Genomic DNA, 14,132 nt, shown 5'->3' on the forward strand with positions numbered 1-14,132 from the left:
TTATAACACAGTACAAGCTTAAAAACTTGATCTAAGTATCAAGAAGAGTTTTATAGCATCATAAGCTTTACCAGAATCTTAAAATTTGTAAAGGACATGTCTGAATACATCCTCCCTCCCCCAAAAGGGCAGAGCCTTATTTTCTTCATGATAGATTTAAAAAACAGAAAATACACTTCAAACTAGTTTACTCGCAGGCCAATTGACACAAACACTTAAGTTACCAACATTGCTGATGTTAAGTATTCTCTCCCTGCTCCAAAAAACGAAGTGCAATGATATTTTTGTTAAAAAGGTGTTGGTGTTATCTGCTGCCCAACATAACACTACCAAAATTTTGTACATGTATGGTTTATATTCAGGTCGTTTACAATGAAGAGTATTTTCTGCTCATAAACCTTATCCTCTTTCCTTTACTGTTAACGACACGCCATTAGTGAAAGCATATACGTATCCTGTCCGTTACTCAAATACACGATTGACTGCTACCCATAGACCGCAGGCATTATCATCCTCGTAGGCCTGCTACTCAAGGCCAGCACATTGTCGTGGCCATCCACCTTGAGCCTCTGACTTTGCCTGAAGTAGGCCGGCCTAGTGGGATGGTGCACCTTTATGCTATCCGTTATTTTTAAGTAGCCGAAAAGAAGGCATTGCAAGCCCTTTCTCAATCCATGAAGCCATTCATCCAACAAGGCAGGATAAACATTTTTTACCTCCACTGTGCATCTTCTCCTGTTCACATGGGTTCCCCACATTTTCCACAGCAATTACCTTTTGGGGAAGGTCTGCTTTGGGGCAGGCTAATCAAGTGCTGTGGGTAAATTCTTCAAATACAAGTATAAATAAATGAGACAAATGCACACAGTGACTTGCCTCTGAAGGTCTAAAAGCCTGGCCGCTACCATTCTTTGTACTCACTATTCTGCTTTCTGTAGCTTCTCCCAGGAGCCCTCCAAAAGTGATTACAGGAGACATACAGGCACAGTATAGGAAAAGAATCGAGGCCAGGCACTGCAGACTTAATGCATCCTTGAAGTCACTCAAGAAAAAAGGTGCTTTCCTTTGGATGTCAAGTATCAAACCACCAAAAAGCCTAAATAGGTGAGATGAAACTCGTCAAACTGTACACTAAAGGATTCTAGCTAGTTCAAAACTATGGGCTACACATGACTGCCAGTGCCTATTGCCAGCACAAATTAGCTATTTCATAATCCAGACTAAAGCATAACAGTTTAAAACATAAATGAGAATCTTATCTATTCCAATTCAGTAGTACTCCAAATATAATCAAGCAGATTATCCACATTTTTAAAAGCTGGCTAGGTATTTTTGTATATGGGCTAGGTACTGAAAAAGCAACTCTCCAGAAGGTTTTACCTAAATAATGTTTTAAGTCAAATCTGTCTTACGATAGTCATAAGAAGGAACACAAGAAATATAGTAAATCTCAACCCAAGACCACTGCCTTGATACATTTCAGTATTACTACTCCAATAAATAGTTGTAGCTTTTTGATTCAAATCCTCTTCATACATATGGTTAGGTCTATAAATAAATTCAGGTCTATAGTTTTTAACAGTATTTTTATCTGGAGTATAGAGATATTCTACAAACGGAAATACAAAACCAAACATATAAGACAATTCAACCAGGTAAGTTATTAGCAAGAAATTAAAAACCTTCTGGCAGTTTCAAAAAAATTTTCAGGACTCTAAAATAGTTGGTATAATTTGCATCGGAAAAAAATCTATTTTTAATTATTAAAAAAAAAAAAAATCCGTTCTGAAGAAAAACAATACTCTCATCTAGAAATAATTCTGTGGGCAGAAATTAACTTTGCAGCTCCACATGCTGTGAGCAAAAAGTAAGTACAAAAAAGCCAAAATGGTAAAAATCAAGACAAATGTTGTAAAGTCCTTCTTGCAAAGGTATAAGAAAGATGCATTTCATTTGGAAGCTTATCATTTTGGGGATAACAACATTGTACATATTTTCCAGAATTTCTCAATTGATTTAATCTCTACTATCTTATATGAGATATTAAGGTTTAATCTTAACCAGATATTTCCAATGTTGGGGACTTCTTTGGCAAGTATTTCAGAATTAACAAAGGATGCCGTTCCACTGAAAGAAATTCCTTTAATTTTATTTTAGATATGAAAGAAAACTAATCAAGACCGAAACCTAACCAAAATCAAAGTACTTTTTGCCACTTTATATTCCTTGTTGCTCCATTTCGTACATGTTTAATAAAACAGAGTTGGAAAATGGAATTTTTAGTACCTAGCCCAATACTGAAAATTGTATATTTCTGCTATAATTATAATAATTGCATACTCTTGACAATAGAAAATGAAAACCCAACTCTTAAAACTCAGTTAGTTAAATTAGGCAGCATCTTATATGAAATGCTTCGCAAATGTGTTGAGAAACATTGCCAAAGGCTTGAAAATGCTTTAAGCAGACTGGCATTATAGGCAAGAATCCAACACTTGAAAAGGAAAAAGGATGCGCACTGATACTTATACCATGATTTTTTTCTTTTCAAATATCATCATTAAAAAAAGAAGATTTATCACTTTTATTTCTTTATGGGAACTAGTATTTAGGGAAGTGAACACACCTTCCAGTTCTCTCAAGTTCAGGTCCAGCATGATGGCCTTCTTGTTTGAGAGTCTCTCCTATAGGAGTAGATCCATTTGGAAATTTAGGTACCTTCCTTTTCTCCTACAGAAAATAAACAAATTAATGAATAAACAGACCATACTTTGAGACTGCCTTTACACTAAAAAGTATAATTCAAAAGACAGCGTGCAGAGACTTTATGCCTTCCAAACCTTTTTCATATTCCCAGCTTATCAGCAGTCCTCCATTTGCCAAATTCATCTTTTGTTGAGTACAGACGACTAGAACTGTACAACAATCCCAAAAAAATCTTATTAGTACCTTGCACAACAGCATTAATCTTCCCTCTTTCTACAAGAAATACATCCCTGAGACATGATGAAACAAGACACAGTAGAAGCTCAACCATGAGGCATAAAAATCTTTAGATTTTTTTTTTCCTAAGTCATTTCCAAAGCAGAAGCCTCCAGCTTCTAACAGAAACTGACTTCACTTTATGACACACAGAGTATTTAGTTGAAGTATAAATGAGAAGTCATTCCTCCATTGAGCAAGTTGCTCACCAGGCTCCTCATAAATTTCTCAGCAGAGCTTGCCTTCCAAAAACCCCCAAGCTGTGTGTGTTTTGGAAGTGAGTTAAGTGGTAGCCTCAGGCTATTCATGAATAAACTGCACTGCTGTCACTCCTTCAGTTGCACCCACACCCCACTCTACCACTGGATTCAACACCAACGTCAACCTTCTGAATCAAGAGTACTGGTCTCTTCTACTTTTGATCCTGGCGGTAGGAAATCCACTCAGTTGTAAAGAGCGAGAAAGGGAAGAAAACAGAGTCCCTCTAAGGTCCAGCTTCCCCCTGGCTCTCACTCTACGCTTGTATCACAACTGAGCAATATGATACATTTTTATCTATTTCACAAACATTCTGTGAACAGTATACGCTAGCCAATATACATTAAGACATTTCAATCAATATTGCATGCAAATAAAAGTTTTTATAAGATTACAATATTCTTGCTGATCATTAAGATTAATAACAAAATTTATAATACGAACTCCAGTACAATTTCAGATCAATTCACCTACATCTCACATGAACTATTTTCAATATTACAAAAGGAAATATAGTAAATACAATTTTTTTTTCTTTTTTTTTTTTTTGTAAACTTAAATGGACAATTGACTTTTTCTTCCAAACTCACGTGGAGGCTTTCCTGGTGCTTTACTAAAGTTTATACTCAGTACACAATTTACTAGCATTTGGAAATGGCATTTTCAAAGTCAAAATCACAGGAACTCTCTACTGGACTTTTTTACTTTTGTTTTGTTTTACCTGGGAAGGAACACTTTTTGGTGGTTCAATTCGTATAGATGGATCCCATTCTCCTGGAGGCAGGACTGTCACTTGGTCTAAAAACTCATCAATTCCTGACAACAAATCATTTCGGTCTTTTGCTTTATAGGCAACATCATGGAAAACCTACAAGAAGAAAATACCAAACTTCTTTTTTTTTGACAGAGGAACTGATCACAAGGAACATTTCATTATTTTTAGAAAGGTATGGAAAATTTTTTAAGGGTCCTCAAAAGTTCAGCTTTTACTTTACTTGCATATTTTTGCATTAAGAACTACCTGTATGCACACTCCTATGGAACAAAATAAGGAAGTTATATCTCCAAACTCAAAAGAAAAATTGAGTTCATTTCTAAAATTAATTAAAAAGTGAATCTTCAATATTCAGTAAATCAAGTTCATCTACTATTGCCTGAACAACTCTGCCCTACAGGCACTGTGGCACTATGCTGCGCTAAATCAGGACAAAAATACTTTAAATAACGTTTAAACCAAAACATATGTTTTTATTAAGAACTTCATTTGTATATCTCTAGCTTAATTAATTTTAAAAGACTTCTTAAAGAGCAATCTTCCTACTAAAAGAAAGAATGAAAAAAACCAAACAAACCCCAAATCTACACTGTTTTATAGACTATTACAACACAAACTCAGAATTGTTGAATGGGTAGTACTTAAACAAAACAATTCCTGAATCCCAAGTTACATTTTATACAGAGAGAAAAAATGTTCTAGTTTTGTTATTAAAAACTGTTTGCAGAGATGATCCTAAATTGCTTCTGTACATTTGAAACCTGAACTGTCTATCTCCAAAGATGTGATCATTAAGTCTTCTAACTGTAAATTAGAACTTTTAAGCCTACTTAGGTTTTTTTTAGACCACTGAATAATTTTATTTTTTCCACTTCGACGATCTACAGTATACCTAAAAAACAGCCCACCTAAAACACTAGAAGTTGCAACTAAAGCTTTTAATATTGAGTTCTCACACTGAACAAATACTGTATTCACAGACTAGTTGTCCAATTGTAAAATGACCAATTCCTGGTTTACATTTCCAAACTCTATATTGTTCCAGAGTAAAGAAATAATAGAATTTCTGCTAGATAACCATAATTACCAGAAATTCAGTAGGTGGCACTCAATGTGAAGTCAGAATGAAAATATCCTGATTTTGCTCAGTAAGATAACAATCATCTTAAGATTCCCCTGTGCCCTTTAAAACCATCCATCAGGGCTCTAAGCATATGACTTCAAATGCCTAACAAAACTCTAATTTTAATTATTTGACCTCATTTTGAAAAAAAAAAATCTGTGATAACTCAATCACATACATTCTTAAACTTTGTCCTGAACACTCAGGCAGTTTGCTGTGTCCTTTTTGACATACAGTGATTCCTATCAGACACAGTCCTATTTAATAGTTCTATTTCCTAATTTAATACAAAAATGAAATTATACACCAAAGCTAAAGTATTTTTTTCTATTATTCTAGACTTCTTTCTTTAACTATAAGTGCTTAAAATACACTACTCACATCATCTGTCATAAGTGTTGCTATTGATCTTCCAATTTCGTGGTACTGTGGAGCTTTTCCTGCTGGTCCCAGCAACAAAAACAAAAATCTGGAGAAAAAGCAATCAAGATGAACATGGTCGACTCACTCCGAATATACTCCGTGAGATTTCTCAAATTAATGGTTAAAGAAAATTTATTGCTGAAGTAAAAAGATCTTCACGATTTCAGACTGCTGAAAGACTAAGAAAAGACTCGCCTCAAAGTCATTACTGCAAAGAACTCGAATCCTGAACCAAAATTCCCCCAAATCTTAATTAAGCCTAATTTTTCAACTTCTTATAACGCCATAAATGTAGCAGAAATCCACAGGCTAGAGCTCAATGAATATTTCCTCTGGATTATAAGCCCTTCTGACATTCCCAGTGGCAAAGACCCCTTAGTAAGGGCCTAGGAACTTTATGACCTGTTCTAGCCTTCCTACTAATCACCTCTTTACAGGAGTTAAACCCCTGAGTATGTCACACAGCGAATGCACAGATACACTTCAAGCAACACACTGGACATACTCAGAGGCACATCCTCATCCCGTGTCAGTGAAAAGGAAGAGAACCTGCATTTCTAACACCTAAGAAGGTAAAAGTGACATTTTGGGAAGGGAATCCAATACGGGGGTGGGTCACAGCACATGTTAACAGATAGTCTCCATTTCCAATCACAATAATAGTTATCACTTTTTTTTTTTTTAAGAAACTTGAACAGGACTAGTATCTTATCAATTCAAAAGGATACAACCTGCTTCCTACAATCCATGAAAATGACATTCCTAAGTACAATACATTTGAAAAAAGTAGTGCCTTCTTTCACCTCAGAGTACAAAAAGCTCAATGTTATTTTTCCTTTGCAAGTTGACTACGCTAATTGAAACTGAGATCACATCTTCAAAATCAAGCATGCTGTTCCATATCTGCAAGTCAATACCATTATGAAAAATTTAGGACCGGATGATTTTACCTGTATTAATTCAATAATCTGTACACAGAAATTTGGGGATTTCCCAAGAATCATGAGCACTAACATCAACTACCCTCTGATAATTCTCACATTTATTTGTAAGAATACTGTCAAGACTATTTTTGCCTTTCACTAGAGTATATACACTGAAAATTACAAAGATAAACAGCTACTTTGATCATTTTTAAAATATTAAAAAATAAAAAAATATAAACCCACAAATGTACAAATTTACGCCAAACACCACAAAACAGCCCAATACGTCAATGTGCACAGAAAATGAAGTGTCCTCCACAATGACTGATGAAACGACCTGCATTTTGACATTTTGATCATCTGTGGTGAATACACTCACAGTATACTGGCAAGACTCATGATTTTGGGTGCGTGGGTGCACCAGGCTGGATGGTACATGGCAGATTGAAAACCGATTCAATGTATCAACTCCAGATTGGTTATCTCAGCGTCAATCATGTAGATTTAGGCATATAATTAAGAGGTTCAATTTTTCCACCAGCTAGGTTATTCATATACGGAGCATTTGTATGCAAAGAGCAAAGCTTCAGATTAGATAGACTTCCAGACTTAGTGGACTCTTCCACACTGTGTCGTGCTGAAGGGAACTAAAATAATCTTCGTGTCCGTCTTTAAAACAGCTACACAAGTTTGGAAGACTCATGGCTTTTGCTCCTGGTCACCTATCAGTTTCAACTTCTGCACCTGCTTAAGACAGCATCATTATATATATTTAAAGCATTCAGAGAATTTTACGGTGGATCTCTTTCCTTCAAATTTTTCAGCAAATGACTGGCATCATGTTAAACAACAGTCTACATTTCTTGTGCTTAATAGAGTAGGTGTAAAAACTTAGAACTATTTGAGATCTTAATTATCATTATCTTACTGTATAAGTAAAGCCAGACTTTCCAGGCATTTATTTACCGTGTAGGAACCGGAACCTCTGTGAGACCTGAGAGAAGCACAGCAGGGGAGAGCCTCACAAAAGCAATAATAGGTCTTTCTAAAAAATCTACTTCTCCCACTAACACATTTGATGCTTCTGCTCCTGAAGGAATTTTCCTCATGAAGTTCATATCAACCTATTCATACAAAGACGAAACAAGTGTTTATTCCCTTACATTTTTTAGCAGAAATTCTATAACATCATTACAAGTTCATTGGTATTTACCAGACATTTATGCTACAAAGAAAAATAAAAAAGCGAATTAAATATCCCACAGTACAGAAAACACAAACACATGTAGAAAATGTCAGCCAGCCAGCCAACTAATAATAAACTATTTTCTAAAGTTAGAATTACTACCACTTATTATATTCTAGAAGACTCCAAACTGCGTAACCACCTTTCTAATACTTATCATGACAAACATTCCGTGATAGGATGTAACGTAACTTAAAATCTATGTACAATTAACTAAGGAGAGTTCATGTAATTACACATGGTTTCTAGAATGCAATTAGCTATTTCACAGCTGCCTATTTCAAATATGTCATAATTATGAAAAATAATTTGTATGTTTGTTTTCATCCATAAAGAATACGATGGCTGAAAATCTTAACTTTCATTTCCGTACATTATTACAGAAGAGTATTAGAAAATGGTACAGCACATGAACTCTGTGTTCACATACATATACACACACACACAAGCACCAGTTACATTGCTATCTAGAGAACTTACAGATGGCCTCTTGAGTCCCACACCAAGTGTGCCACAACTACAGTGCCAGGAGGCTGACTCCTGCCCAACAGGAGACAAGGCAGGTGTACAGAAGGACAGGCCAAGCAAAAACATAAAAACTGTGACAGAGGAGCAGGAATAAATGGCACCTGCCATGATTAGATGAGAACTACAGTATAAGTTAGCTTTCCTTAAACATAATTATTTAACTTGGCAAACCAATCTTCTTACAGTGTTTCACAGTACACTACAGTATACAGACACTACAGACTGCATTTTATAGTGAAAGTAATAATGGAACTTGCCCAGCAAACTTAAATCATTAAAGAAATACAAGAGATTTACAGTATTACACAAGATTTCTTTCAGGAAGTGGTATTATATGCTCCTAATGATTAAGATGTACAATAGATTTGTACAGTAAACTCATAAAACATATAAAGCAAATCCTCTTTAAAAGCCCTCTTTGCAAAAAAAAAAAAAACCCAAACAAACCCCAAAGTCAGTCCTAGAAAAAAAAATGTTACACCATCATCTACAAAATTGTTCTCGTAAGAGTCTTTACAGCAGATCTGAAAATATCTCCATCTGCATAAGAAAGTACAGCGGCTGCACTTTAAGTTACCAAAATACTGAAAAGATCAAATGAAACAGAAAGTTCAGTTCCACTAGGAAGTTTCAGAATATTTGACGCATTTAGCCTACGCCATATTCTGACACTTGTACATGCAAGTTATGACTTAGTACATACATGTATGTATAAGTGTACACAGGATATATCTCAGTTACAACTGAGAGGTCAGTTACACCATGTTTTTTGTTACATAGTTATTTTGTGCTACAATACACTTTAAGGTATTTAATGTTATTTACCTTACTAAAATCAACCGTGCTGTTTTCTCTGCTTCCTCCTGTCCCAGTACCTTTAACATCTCCACTCTTGCCAGTGTCTAAATTTCCAGGTGCTGACTGTGGAGATGCTAATAGCCCTAAATTAAAACAAAGGAAATAAATTCAAAATGGTGTATGAAGTGAATTGAGTATGCAACACTACCAAATCTCAACGTGGCAGCTTGCTTAAAGCAAATGTGCAAGTTACTCACTAAAAGTGCCCTACATTAGTATCACAAATGCAACACTAACAAGTCACTGTGCTGTCAAAATAATGACATAATTAAAAAATTAAAATTAAATATTGCCCAAATGATGGCCATTTGCAGAACAGTCACCAGAAAAGAAAAGAAGAGCTACTTTAATTGTAGAAAATATAACAAGTATTGACATTTTAATCATAACTGCTCTAGTAGTTGGTAGATAGCATCTTCACTATATTTAAAAGTCCTCAAACACCAAAAGCAAACACCTCTGCTATTTAGTATGCTGTGTAGCAGTTATTTCAATTGTAAAAAGCTTTAGCAAGCCTCAGGCTACAACAGCTAAAAGAAATGATACCCTGGTAGTTAACTAAACCTGTACAAGCAAATAGTGTACTACATGAAGGACAGATAGCTTGCAAACCATGATTTCAATCAACAGACCAAAGCTCCATCTATTGGTATGATCAGACATTACTACATGAAATGGTCTCTCCAACACGATAGCTAAAGGGGCACATACAATAAAGGTATACAAGTCAAACGAACAGCTTCCCTCAAAACACTGTCTCAGTGCAGATGCTGATGTAGCTATGCTACTAGCAACATTGAACAGCAGGTTCAGTGAAGGGTACAAGTTCAGTGAAATCAACACACACGCTGAATTTCACAGTGTGTTCACACACACTGAATTTCATGTTGCACCATGGTTATCTCTACCCAACTATCATTTCAAAGCTGGTCTAGGCATGCATAACCAAGCCCAAATCCCATCTTTTGTATTACAGAGCTTTTACTTGTTCTCTTTAACATGCACTCTAAGTACATTTGGCCTTGCTTGCCTACACTAGACCTTTCAGATGTGGTGATAGACATGCTTTAACATGCTTTCAAAACTACATCTACACAAAGGCTAAAGTCTAAACATTGTATTACATGCACAAAGTTTGTATTTAGGTCAAGCGTCACTCTAGCTAAGATAAAACTGAAATCCTCACTGGCTACCTTTTGGCTACTGTTCTATCATGTCTACTGCTGCATAACTATACTAGCATCCCTCCATCTTTCTAATTTAGCAATTTAACATTTTTTATCATTTTAAATGATAACTGAATTCACTTTATTTGATACTCAAATTCATTTCCAGAAAACTCTTTCAAAAAGCCATCATATCAAGGGAAAACATGCAGCTCTAAGCCTTTACCATTAATTTTCCTTCCTACAGTTCATAAGGATGTAACTGATGTGAGTAGTTTTTCCTGAAGCAAAAACCAAATGAAGTTAATAACCTGCAATTTCCTTTGTGAATCCTAACATGCACATGTAACTAGCTAACACTACAAATACTGTGTTCGGTTAACTAGACCCAAAAAAAAAAAAAAAAAAAACCAAACAAAACACATTCTACCCTTCTGCTCCAAAATATATGCATTACATATATATGCATCACAAGAATGACTAACAGCTATCAACCACCTGTGAAATCAGCTGTTTAAAGTATTTAACTGCATGAGTTGATGTTAAGATGTGTTTGTAGGACTAGAAATAGAACAGAAATAATAAGCAGTTGTTGCAGAAGACCACCATAATATAAAAGCTTACACATGTAAACTTTTTTCATTTTTTTCCCTCCTATGTAATAATAAAGGTAACTGAAGATGCGTATGACTGATGAAAGATGAGCAACAATGCATCATTTTGCACTTTTCGCTGTATGAGCAAGAGCAAGCAGAGACCAGAAGAAAAAGCGAAGAGACAGTCCAGGAGGAGGATAGAGAATAAGGATGCTACATATTAGCATAAACTAATTTATTATTTCAGTACTGAAGTGATACTGATTCTTCAGAAAAGTCTGCCTTCAAAATTTCTCCAACCAGTCACATGGTCCGCAAGTTTTGGCACTGATACTGGGATATTTGTCCGATCCCAAACAATGTGTAAATAGTTTTCCTTTCTGTTGGTCTTGCAGTTGGACAGACTGCTGCGCTCACAAGAGAGCACTGCTTACAGGTTTTAGAGCAAGCATTTCCATATGAGACTGCATTTCATTATGCACATCAATCAATCTGATAGTTGCAGGGAAACTCAGAATAAAAAATTATTATCTCTAATAGTGGAACACTTTTACTCAATCTCACACTAATAAAAGAACTCATTTCCTTCTCTTCTCCAGTTCAGTAGATACAAACTCAGAAACTACTGCTAAAAAGGAAGACTACCTAGTTTTCCCAGACTGTGAGACAGAGAAATTCATCTAGTCTTGTCAAGGTACCAAGGGGATCACTGAAAATATATGGTACTCTTCCTGATGTTGTTATGCAAATATACCACCTGCCTCCTTCAAAAGACAACAGTGGATTGAGTCTGGAGTAAGTTCGGATTAAAACCTCACAAGATAACTCAATTTAAAGTACTTACAACTACATCTTCACTGAAGATCACGTGCATCTTCTAGCCAACTATACTTAGTTTACTATTGTGATCACAAAAATCTAGTGGACATTATCTAATACTTATGAAATATGAAACTTTTAAATACAGTCCCACCATATCTGTGTTTGAGGAAATAAAAAAAAATCTTTTTTTTTAAATAAATTCCAATGCAACCTTAACATGAAAGAAAAAAAACCCCAACCCTTAAAAGGTAAATCCTAGAAGGCAAATATGCAAACCTTTCTGAATTATTATTTTCAGTAATTACTGTAAGAGCAAAGCTGTTCTAAATATTATTTCACTTAGTTTTAAAGTACATTTATCAGTGAACTAAAAGACTCCTTAAAATAGGCTGCTTTGCTGTTGTTGACAGACAGGAACAAAGCTTAATGATGCTGGTGAACTAACAATGTTCATCTTTAGCTGTGACACAGCTCCCTTCCTAGCTCTACCTATGGAATTCATTATTCAACAGTTTCAAAGATGGGAAAACAAAAGCTGTTTCTGAACTGATGACAAAAGAACACAAAAAAATTGTTAAAGAGAAACCTTTGCCTGGTTGACTTACTATGAACTGATGACTGGCTGATAAAAATCAAGTAGCAGACTGAAAGTGTGCCCCTCTTCCCTCCTTTTACAGTAATTCAAACTAAGTTCAGTAAACTTCCAGCTATTTATAAAGACTAAAAAGTAAAATCTGAATAGCAGAAGGCCAAGGATAGATGAATGCTAAACAGGAGAAGGCCATCTATTAGGAAATTAGAATAGTTCCTAATTCTCACAGAAGGCAAACTCATCTCCATCATAAAGATGTAGAAAAAGTCTTCAGGCTAAAATATTCTGAATTACTAGAGAGGTAATACAGACCATAATCTATAGTGGAATGGACCAAGAATTTTTTAATTATTATTTTTTAAAAAATTGTTACAAGGAAGATGACTTCCTTTTCAGGGTTCCCTTCTGAGTCTATCTCGAGATTAGTCCAGTTGCAGTCCTGAAGTCATAGTCTGAGAATGTCTTCAAAGGCATCTCTAAGGAAAAAGTGTCTTTCTGTGGTCAGATGACTTCTTGAATTCAAAAGCAGGGAAAAACCCAGAAAACGAAAATGTCTTCCATCATTACTGATGTTCATCTTTCTCTGGAAAGACTTTTATTTACGGATTAACTGGGAAATCATCCCTTTCAGATTTTTCCTTGATGACAAACATCCCCTTGAGGTACAAAAGCAATTTGAACATAACTTGGAGATTGTGGTGGAAAGCTTTATTAAAGATAATAATAGCATCAAGTACTTGATCTTCATTTCTTTGCCGTCTTTTGGGTTCTAAAGACCTTGAGTCTGGCATACTGTCATTCCTGTCAGATGAGGAGAAAAAAAAAGAACTGGGAAAAGAATTACAGCTGTTATTTTACTTTTGTTTTTTAATCACCCTTGAAATATCATCCATGAGAGAGCACGATCTTGATGTCAATTCTCTTAATTTCCCAACCAGAAGTCACAGAAAGCTTTTTGTTTACTTTTCTGAACTTAAGTAAGGATGGTGTCCCTACTCCAACTCAAGATGACAGCCTACAACATAGTTTGCTCTTCCCTTTTCAGTGACTTGGCTGCAAAACATGAAAAGGCAGATAATCACAGCCTTTTCTCCATCAGCATATTTTCACTGCTACATTTAAGTGTGCTTTAACTTATTAAACAAGTATGGAAGGAAACCAAGAAAAGCCTCACTTATGAAAGAATTGAGTGAAATCAGCTTCCTCGCCTCCCCAAGGCATAAAGCAGACAAATCTACAAGCTAAACTGTGGCAAGATAAATTTCAGGGGGGGAAGCAGAAAGAGCCTGAAGGCTAAAAAGAAAGATGATCCCCTTACAAACATGATCTATCTAGAAGAATCCTAAAGTCTCTAAATAGGTCATAGTTTTGCAGAAGTAAAGCAAGTATAACAGTATGTATGCAGAATGCACACGCTATGAAACTTTTCCTAAAAACAATTAAAAAGTCAGAGCTTTCCATCCTTTCAACTTGTCTATACTTCTACATACCTTTTCACATGTAAAGAACAATAGCTTTGCAAGACAACAAATAAAATTGCTGAGCTCTGACCTGCAATTATAAACTCTTAACTACCTTATCCTATTTTGAATATCAAACACAACAAAACAGTCATCAAATGTCTGATTCCGAAGCAGTGTACTAACGGATAGCTATCTAGAAACAGTTGTAGGTGAACTGAACTTGCCAGTTCCATCATAAACTACTACTAGTTTTAATGGCCTTAGTTTTTAAAAGAAAAAAAAGCAAAAATAAAACTGCTTGAAGACTTCATGATACAACTAAACTACAGACACCACTGATTATTGCACCCTTCCTAATTCTTTTCATACTCAAG

General features: G+C 35.3%; 1 protein-coding gene across 4 annotated transcripts in view; it reads right to left on the reverse strand.

Moving 5' to 3' along the window:
• The window catches only part of SLC4A7 (solute carrier family 4 member 7), a 62,087-nt gene that overhangs the window by 16,241 nt on the left and 31,714 nt on the right, over positions 1 to 14,132 (reverse strand). For 3 of the 4 annotated variants that reach the window (XM_086615199.1, XM_086615198.1, XM_086615196.1), the window contains 7 exons: positions 9,087 to 9,202; positions 8,214 to 8,273; positions 7,454 to 7,611; positions 5,520 to 5,607; positions 3,962 to 4,108; positions 2,627 to 2,730; positions 922 to 1,096 (listed from right to left, as the gene is read on the reverse strand). In XM_086615199.1, coding sequence (XP_086471325.1) covers positions 922 to 1,096; positions 2,627 to 2,730; positions 3,962 to 4,108; positions 5,520 to 5,607; positions 7,454 to 7,611; positions 8,214 to 8,273; positions 9,087 to 9,202 — 848 coding nt within the window. The remainder of the gene's footprint in view (positions 1 to 921; positions 1,097 to 2,626; positions 2,731 to 3,961; positions 4,109 to 5,519; positions 5,608 to 7,453; positions 7,612 to 8,213; positions 8,274 to 9,086; positions 9,203 to 14,132) is intronic. The other variant, XM_009990663.2, reaches the window with a different exon arrangement.

This window comes from Tauraco erythrolophus, chromosome 7 (assembly GCF_009769465.1).
Source record: "Tauraco erythrolophus isolate bTauEry1 chromosome 7, bTauEry1.pri, whole genome shotgun sequence".
Lineage (NCBI taxonomy): Eukaryota > Metazoa > Chordata > Aves > Musophagiformes > Musophagidae > Tauraco > Tauraco erythrolophus.